A 9,533-nucleotide genomic window follows, 5' to 3' on the forward strand; every position below is an offset into this window, starting at 1 on the left:
GTGTGTGCGTGCGCGTGCTTGCGTGTGTGTGTGCATGTGTGTGTGTGTGTGTGTGTGTGTGCACGTGTGTGTGTGCATGCGTGTGCGTGTGTGTGCACGCCTGCGTGTGTGTGTGTGTGTGTGTGAGTGTGTGTGCGTGTGCGTGCGTGCGTGCGTACGTGCGTGGGTGTGTGTGCGAGCGCATGCTTGCGCGCGCGTGTGTGTGTGTGCGTGCGCGTGCTTGCGTGAGTGTGTGTGTGTGTGTGTGTATATGTGTGTGTGTGCACGCCTGCGTGTGTGTGTGTGTGTGTGTGTGCGTGCGCGTGCTTGCGTGTGTACGTGTGTGCGTGTGCATGTGTGTGTGTGCACGCATGCGTGTGTGTGCGTGTGCGCTGTAGGTCCCGTCAGGAGAATGAGATGGTGGACTCGGGGCCGCAGTGGGAGGCGGTTCAGCGGCGTCAGAAGGAGAAGAGCCACGACCCCAACCACCGCCGCTCCAGACACCGCTCCCGATCGTACGTGTATAGAGCTTGAAAGTGACGTCACTTCCCCCGATTTCATGGGACCTCAATAGCGTTTTTTGCCGAAAATCCTAGCATGTAATCCAATGGCGGTATTAAAATTATATTTCGATCCCCTTCGAGTTGTGCCACGAGCTCCACATATGTTGTTTCTGATATTTTTGTTTAATTTTTCGTACGAACCCCCAAACTTTTTAGAAAGCTGTGTTTCCTCACATTTTTCATGCAGACGGCCTCGGATCAGAACATTGATACTTCTGTACAAATAATCTTCATCTAGCCTCTTAAACAGCATATTTGTAGACCAGCGCATATAATGACCGAGATCAGAAGATATTTACTCGCTACCATGTTGTTAGATGGTCAGCTTAGGTCCCGTGAAATGCGGAACTAAGGGGCGGGACTTTCAAGCTCTATCCCTAATCTTCTCCGTATTCTCTCATCCTTTCTTGGAATAGAAAACAATGCAGGGCGATAGAATACTGTTACCCCAGACACCGCTCACGATTGTAAGCAGATTGTAGCTCAGTCTTCTGGTCCTCGTTATCGACGTAGAAAAGAAATGAATGAATAGTCAGTGAATAGGAATGACATCTTGCAGATTTATAGCTCTGTATTATGCCGATTGAAATACAATACCGGTGAATATAAAACTTTTGCATTTTAGTGGATATCGTGAACCTGGGAGTTAAAGTTTTCTGTCATGGTAGTCTAATGTACAAGGCACATCTCACAGATTGAGCATAGTCTGGAAAATCTCCCGTAGTCAGGACATCCTTATAAGACAAACAGGAACCTGTTTTATAGATGCTTTTGTTTTAAATGTCCCTGTTTCTGTTTGCTTACAGGAGAAGCCCAGATGTGCAGGCCAAGGAGCAGTTGTGGAAACATATCCAGTACGTAACAGCTATGAACTTTTGGCGTTCACGTACAATACAGAAATACATGTCAATTTCTTCTATCAGGAGACAAGGTTATTTAAAGGGACACTGTGCAGGAAATGGTCAAAAAAATGTACTGCAACTATTGAAATTATTGAAACTGGGCTGCCTATTGCCAAATTTGATCTTTACATGAAAATTTACTAAGTATTAAACACATATTATCTAGTATGGTCCAAATACAGTCATTTTTGCAGCTAAAAACGGCTATTTTTTGGAAATTCAAAATGGCGGACCATGGAGAAGATCCCCCTTTTCATGTATGAAAAGTGCAATTTTTCCAGTCATAATGAATACTTAGAATTTGATGCTGGTGGTAAGTATTCATGAAAAAGGTAACATTAGTGAATGGGCAGCATGAATTCTGGAAATAAACAACTAAAAATCTCACACAGTGTCCCTTTAAAGCAGACATTATAACCCTGCTGCCATATTTACCATGTTGGCTAGACATGGCATCCTGCATTGTCGACTTTATGGGTCCTCTTCTCACAGGGTAACAATGAATGCACTAAAGACTACACATTCTTGTTAAAATTATCAGTTGTTGATGTTGAAGTCTAAAATGTTGAAGTCTAAAATGGCCCACAGAAATTAGGCTACACATGAGTACAGATGTATGATGAAAATATCAACCCATGCCATTGTAACCTAAAATATCCGCTGTGTCTGTTCAAGAAGAAGCTGATTGATTTACAGTATTTGTAACACTTGTGCAAATGAGTGGTTGATGGTGAAAATATCAAACCATGAGGCTTTTATCTAAAATGTCTGCCATGCTGTGTGTGTGTGTGTGTGTGTGTGTGTGTGTGTGTGTGTGTGTGTGTGTGTGTGTGTGTGTGTGTGTGTGTGTGTGTGTGTGTGTGTGTGTGTGTGCGTGTGCATGCGCGTGTGTGTGCGCGTGTGCGCATGTGCATGCATGTGTGTGTGTGTGTGTGTGTGTGTGTGTGTGTGCGCGCGTGCGTGCGTGCGTGCGTGCGTGCGTGCGTGCGTGCGTGCGTGCGTGCGTGTGTGTGTGTGTGTGTGCAGGAAGGAGCTGGTGGATCCCCAAGGCCTCACAGAGGAACAGCTTAAGGAGATCCCCTACCAGAAAGTGCAGTAAGTTTCAGCCTTCTAGCCTGATTATCATCTCTTTGAGACTTAGTCTGACCAAGAGCATAACAATTAACATTTCCCAAATGGCATGGTTGACCCGCCTCCCTTGGTTTGCTTATAGTTGTTTGCTTCCCGACAAAGTGAAAGGAGTTCCCATATTTTTGGGAACTCAGAAAGTACTTGCATTGCTCTTGACCTGACTATCTACCGTCATACTTTCCTTTTTCTGACTTTTAAAAATATTATTATTACTCACGAATCATACAAACAAGTATGCCAAAAAAAAACAAAGGAACTGATATGTTTTCCAACCTTTAAAAAAAAGGTTCAGTAGCACCTCCCATGAAACCAGTAGTTGTCAAATTGTTCAATCTCGGATTTGATGGTGGGATTCCAGTTCCACCAGTCCACTATTACACACACTAAGTCTTATTAAGAAAACATTGTGTCATGTCTTCATTTTCTACAATGGGAGACTACCTGAATATGTGGCTAAATACAGAACAAAACCAAATATAATATTTCATTTATATATACTAATAGTATTTATAATATTTCAGAATTCACATTTTTTATTATTTTGAATTGGGACCCTATGACATTGTGTCCATTGGTTGGTGGAGGACGCCCTTTTAGATGCCTCTGCCCTGGGCCCAGTCAAAGCTGACAGCTGCTCTGTTCACTGCTAGGTAGTTTGTCTTTTCAAAAACTGGCTGTTGTTTGTGTTTGTGTTTCTGTTCAGGATACAATAAGTCACAGGAATACAACATCACGTTTTTATCAAGTAACAATGAATCAGCAATATCTGTTTGATAGATAGAGGTAGCCAAATAGCATGGGCATGGTGACAATAACTGGGGCTATCTCATGTTGTGTAAGCAATAACGACGTCATCGCGCTTCATGGCTATTTAAATTTTAATGCGATTTTTGGGTTCTGGGCTTCACTGATTTATTCCTTGTGTACTGTGGAGGCATTCAGTCAGCTTCTGACAAACTAACAAAATAAGATACCGCACACTCTTGTGCATCTTGCTGCAATTTATTAAGAAAACAACGTTTCGGCCCGTATGGCCTTTCTCAAGTTTTTTCGTTTTTGCAGCACGATGGACAAGAGTGTGCGGTATCTTCTAAAAAAAATGATCTACCTGCACCTCGAAACCTCTTGTGTGCGTTGGTTTCTTCCTTCAAAACATAAACTAACAAATTAAAACAGAAGTAGGAGAGGATGCGCTTTGTCACAAACACTGGAGCCCCTGCTCCTGAGACTCCCCCAGCCTGCCTGATCTGCATAGTCTAAACTGGGTCACGACTCCCACCACACACACACACACATGCACACACGCACACACACACACATACACACCCAAGCAGGCAGGCAGACACACACACACACACACACACACACACACACACACACACACACACACACACACACACACACACACACACACACACACACACACTTGACATAAACACACACACACTTGCATGCACGCACACACACACACATACACGCACAAGCAGGCAGGCACAACACACACACACACACACACCACAGACACAAATACACACATAGTTACATAGTCCATACAATACAATACAACTTGTATTTATATAGCGCAGTATCACAACTATGAAGTTGACTCAAAGCACTTTCATACGTACACACACTCTCTCTGTCTCACATACACAACCGCGCACGCACACACACACACACGCACACGTACACGCACACGCACACACACACACACTTAATATTCTGCCCCAGACAATGGGGTTCCGCCACATCATTAATAATTGAGTTTGCTGCGTCTAGCAAGTCCTGCCCTGCCTTGGGGCGCGATGGAGGCATGATGTTCCTACAGATGCTCCTGCTCCTCTCATTGTATAGGGCCATGGCACACAGACAGTTTGGAATGGAGGTTGGAATGTTTTAGACGGTGTCAATGAGATGTACACTGTTTCAGTGACACTGTGTGTGTGTGTGCGTGTGTGTGTGTGTGTGTGTGTGTGTGTGTGTGTGTGTGTGTGTGTGTGTGTGTGTGTGTGTGTGTGTGTGTGTGTGTGTGTGTGTGTGTGTGTGTGTGTGTGTGTGTGTGCACGTGTGTGTGCACGTGTGTGTATGCGCTCGTGTGCGCGCGTGTGTTGTGTGTTCCGCTGCAGAACCCAAGGTGATCCAATCAAGTTCCGGCACTCTCATTCCCCCCGGAGCTACCGGCAGTACCGTCGCTCGCACTGCTCCGACGGGGAGCGCTCCGTTCTCTCCGAAGTCAAGTGAGTCACAGCAGCAGCAGAGTCTCCATGTCTTAACCTCCCACAGCCAATCACCTCAGATAGTATGGTGTGCTGCTCCATTTGCAATCGGAGCTCAGTGTCTGGGTAGTTCAGTGTAGGTCAGCGCCAATGGTGTAGTCTACTTTTTTGTGGTGGGTATACTGTATATTTGAGCATTTTTTTGAAGTGGGTATACTGTTTATATTTGTGCTATTCTAAATAATGGATCAATCAATTTTAAGCGGGTATATTGAAATCCATAAAATTTGGAAGTGGGTATACTCTGTATACCTGCGTTCTACGTAGACTACACCACTGGCTAGCGCATGTTCAAAAGGAGGAGTGAGAAGCAGGAGTGAAACCATACGTGGCCCAGAAACACATGGCCACTGACAGGGCTGGCCTGGGGGAGGAATAGGGCCCGGGCACTTTTGGATGAAAGGGCCCCCCCTCATAATTAGCGGCGCAGAACTGACTCACCAGTGGGCGCCGCACCCTCGTGGGCCCCTATTTTCAGAAATTAAATTTTTAAAAAAACAGGTGGCTTTTTTTACTTTTCTGTAAGTAGGGGCCCACAAGGATGCAGGGCCCACCGGGAAATGACTAGTATGCCAGATGGCCAGTCCAGCCCTGGCCACTGACCATTGACACATCCCATTGACTTGTAAAGTTCTGAATTTATTTATGAATTGACTTAAGGCCCTGCTGTGGGATAACGGAAGGGCACAGGCTTACTATGCCGACGACCCGGTTCAATGCCGTCCCAGGCCATTTGCTGATCCTCCCCCATCTCTCTCTCCCACTCACTTCCTGTCTCATACTGTCCTATCTAAATAAGGCAAAAATGCCCCTAACATTTTTTTTATTTATTTTTTAAATCAACTGACTTTCAACTTCAACAGTTTCGGTAGGTCTGTCTGTCATGCAATCAGACTACATGTACTGTATGAGTGTAAGGCCGGCCGCACATTGGCTCCGACAGCACTGCGGCGCACTTTCGCTTTCGACATAATTCGGACCCCCAAACCCAATTTCACATGAACATAGCATTGATAATCAATGGGCGATGCCGACAAAATAGAACGTGTCTCTAATTGCTATCCGACATCCGCGAATGTCCACGGACATCGGTGCCAGTGCGCGGGGTTCTATTGAAAACAATGGAATCGAACTTTTGCGGAGCAGTGCTCCGCACTTTGTCGGAGCCTATGTGCAGAAGCCCTAACACACAAAGAGACAACTCCATTCTCTAAGAGGACACCGTCAACTATCAACGGTCAGTGCTCATGTGAACAAAGTCCTGGACGTTCAATCTAAAAAAGTTGGAAAGTTGGTTTTGTTATTTTTACCTAGGGTCTGTCCGACAAGCTCCCACTTCAAATGGAAGGCGCAACTTATTCTACTCATTTGTTGGCACTCATCTGTGTGTTAAGAATCTCTCCTCATTTCTGTGTCTACTGTCTATGTGTCAAATGTCTTTTTGTCTGTTTTCGTCTCTCATGTTGTCTTTTTTGTGATTTTGTTTTGACCCCCCCCCACTCCCTGCACTGTGTCACGTGTAAAGCTCTAGGACAGACTTAGTCCCTCCCCTTCCTGTCACCCGCACTGCCGATGTCCCGGGTTCGAGTCACACCCCTTCACAGGTCAGTCTCCACCCACCCAACCTGCTCCCCCACTACCTCACAACTCCACCATTTTGTCTCTCACACCTCTCCCATTCACCCTGTAACACTGAGGGATTCGATTGTGTCATACACTTTGTGTCAGTGCAGAGGTGTTCAAAATCGGTTCAGAATTAAAATCCCTGTCACAGTTTTCTTCCCACACAGGTGACTTCACTGATTGTAATTGCTGTACCTGTCCTGAGTACTCATTATAGTCAGCTGTGTTTGGATCATATTTGTGGCAGAATTTTTATTTTCTGATCCCGGAATTGACACCTATGTTTGTGTGTCTTTTAAATGACACAATAGACAAAACACTGAATCATTTAAGTGTCTGTGTGTGTCTGTGTGTGCCTTTGTGCGTGTGTGCATAGGTAGACCATAGCCCACTAATGCACGCCGTACCATCTGAGGCATGCTGTAATAGTCAATGAAAGTTTAATTACCATAGTACTTGTACTGTTAATTACTATAGTACATAGTACTATGACATAACAGAGATAGCAGACATAACATAACTACCGGTACCTTTAGTAATGCACTTTGATTCAAGTCATTGGCACTCCGGTTACAACAAATTTATAACAGCGTGTTTTAACAGGTCAAGTGAGCATCTTTTTCCAGCTTTGGTACATTATATCCTTGGTTGTCATGTTTTTGCTTCTTTGACATGGCACGGCTGTCACTGTGGTCAGTACTACAAATTTAGTTTTCCCCGTTGTAGTGAAATGACACCATTGTCACTGATCTGCCATTTTTTATCTCTTTTTTTATCTCTCCTTTTGGCGAGCAGAAAAAGGCCGGATCGAAGGACACCCTCTCGGAAAGCACCGACCAGGAAACTAAAAGTGGCCCCAAGGGTGTGAAGGCTGTCCACACACCCAGGACCAAGACAGAGGCATGATGGGACTGATAGATGGAAAAATGTCACAGCGATGACCATGAACTCAGTGTTGTCTCTTGGTTGGCCATCCTGGTCTTCGACCAAGGGGAGAACAACCCCTGACACAGTCAGGAGGAGAGAGAGTGTTCATGAGAATGTAACTCTGTTGTGCTGGTATGCTCCATGGCAAAGACTCTTAGTCGGAGGCAGTGCGTATAAAATGACTTGTCTCGTTCACACAGCAGTCCTTGGCATCCTTATTCTCCCTTGCTCTGCGACCGACCGCACTGGTGGACTGGTGGATGTGTCCCTTTGGCTGAGGTGACAGTGTCCGTCTTTGTGAGGGCCAGACGTGCTTAGGAACGACTTGTTCGTGAAAAGAGGAAGGGTTCAGGACCCTCAACTACCCAGAGGTTGCTTTGCCGTAAGCCTGCAGGAGCAGAGTCAAAAGGCCTCTTTCCGAGGTTACAACTTACAACTGACTTTGACTGCCATGACGATCTAGATGGACGAGAATCATCACAGGCATCTTCTTTCCAAGGTTCATAATTAGTGATGCTTGTGGACCATTGCCAACAGTACCATTTTGAAGAGATCTGGCATATGACATGTTTGTGGTTTTGTACATGTAACGAAGCAAGGAGAAATAATCATACTCTCAAGTACTATGTCATGGTTTTGTATTTAAACTTGCATGTTCAAGATGGACGTGTTTTTTGGTAAAAGCCAGCCCTCTCCATCTCAGCGTTACAAAAGGACAAAGCCCTTTAAAGTGTTAAGACGGACTGACTGCATTTGATGTGCCCAATCAGGACTGAGTTAAAGTAGGTGTGTGTGTGCTTGTACATACAACAAGCCTGTGTTAATCCAATCGAAATGTGCTGCAAAAGTGTAAAGAGATCGTGTAAACTGTATTAACGGAAGACTGTGCATTCTTAATGGACTTTTGGACAGTGATCACACCCCCCACCCCCCACCTCCCACCTCTCACTCAACCTATTGTTTCTGTGTCCAGAGCCAATCGTGTTTCTTCTTCTTCACATCCTACTAGGTATTATTAGGATTTGTACTTGTCCCATTAAGGAGTGGCATTTTCCATGTCATACACTATGATGTAGTCTAGGCTTTACATGTGTAGGAAAAAAGCATTTCACACCCTGTACTTGTGTCAATGTATCAGGTATCAGTGACCTAATCAGTATCATATAGCTGATTATTTCTTATTATTTTTCAGTCTACGTAAATGTTTCAATTCCGACAATCAGATGAAGGTTTTATGTGCCATTCTCATCTTTTGGCAGTTTTTTTGTCTCACTCACTACTCTCAAATGAAAATATCACCCACTGTAGTTAGCATGTCAAGAGGTCCTTTCCTATTTCAAATACTTGTGTATAAATCAGTGTTAAGTCATGTTGAACTCTGACCTGACTCTCCGCACATCGGCTCCGAAAAAGTGTGTAGCACTTCTCCGCCAAAGTTCGATTCTATTGTTGTCAATACAACCCCCCACACCGGCGCCGGTGTCCGCGGACATTCGCGGATGTCGGCAAGCGATTAGAGGCGAGTTCTATTTTGTCGGAGCCGCCCATTTACTATCCATGCTATGTTCGTGTGAAATTGGGTTTGGGGGTCGGAATTGTGTCGGAAGCGAAAGTGCTCCGCAGTGCTGTCGGAGCCAATGTGCGGAGGCCTTCACTCTCTTACATGATGTAGTTCTGCTTTGCTCCACACATACGAATGGAATGTAGGCCCCTGGCAGGTGCTTCAAGGCTGACAAAAAAAGACAAGGATATTTTCATTGAGGTGATATAGTGGAGAAGCAACTGTTTCCTTCAGACAACAGTGGCTTAACCTGGCTTTCGCCAGTCTATATTACAAGTGAGTCTGGGAACCATCTATTAATTTTCTTGTTGGGGAGGTCGATCTAGATTATTTAAAACACTATCTGAAGGATGACTGGTTTTGCATCTGGTGTCGACATGGTGGGTCTGTAAACAAACTACAAGCTTCCGTTTGTCCAATAATATGTCTTGCAGTCCCTTCCCTGTTCTGTGGTTGGGATCCCAAACTCAGGCGAAGATTTCTGCATGGGTTTCCCAGGCTGATGGTAGTCCACATCAATCATAACCATGTTGTCGAATCCACAACATTCATTCTAGAATGGAGTTTTTGC

General features: G+C 44.9%; 1 protein-coding gene across 1 annotated transcript in view; it reads left to right on the plus strand.

Annotated features, from left to right (window-relative positions):
- Window positions 1–8,273, plus strand: part of epb41l4a (erythrocyte membrane protein band 4.1 like 4A) — a 104,440-nt gene extending 96,167 nt beyond the window's left edge. The window contains exons 19-24 of the mRNA XM_063211667.1: window positions 378–494; window positions 1,349–1,396; window positions 2,471–2,539; window positions 4,702–4,812; window positions 6,377–6,455; window positions 7,270–8,273. Coding sequence (XP_063067737.1) covers window positions 378–494; window positions 1,349–1,396; window positions 2,471–2,539; window positions 4,702–4,812; window positions 6,377–6,455; window positions 7,270–7,380 — 535 coding nt within the window. The 3' untranslated portion in view covers window positions 7,381–8,273. The remainder of the gene's footprint in view (window positions 1–377; window positions 495–1,348; window positions 1,397–2,470; window positions 2,540–4,701; window positions 4,813–6,376; window positions 6,456–7,269) is intronic.
- Window positions 8,274–9,533: the final 1,260 nt, after the last annotated feature.

This window comes from Engraulis encrasicolus, chromosome 12 (assembly GCF_034702125.1).
Source record: "Engraulis encrasicolus isolate BLACKSEA-1 chromosome 12, IST_EnEncr_1.0, whole genome shotgun sequence".
In the NCBI taxonomy this organism is placed as follows: Eukaryota; Metazoa; Chordata; class Actinopteri; order Clupeiformes; family Engraulidae; genus Engraulis; species Engraulis encrasicolus.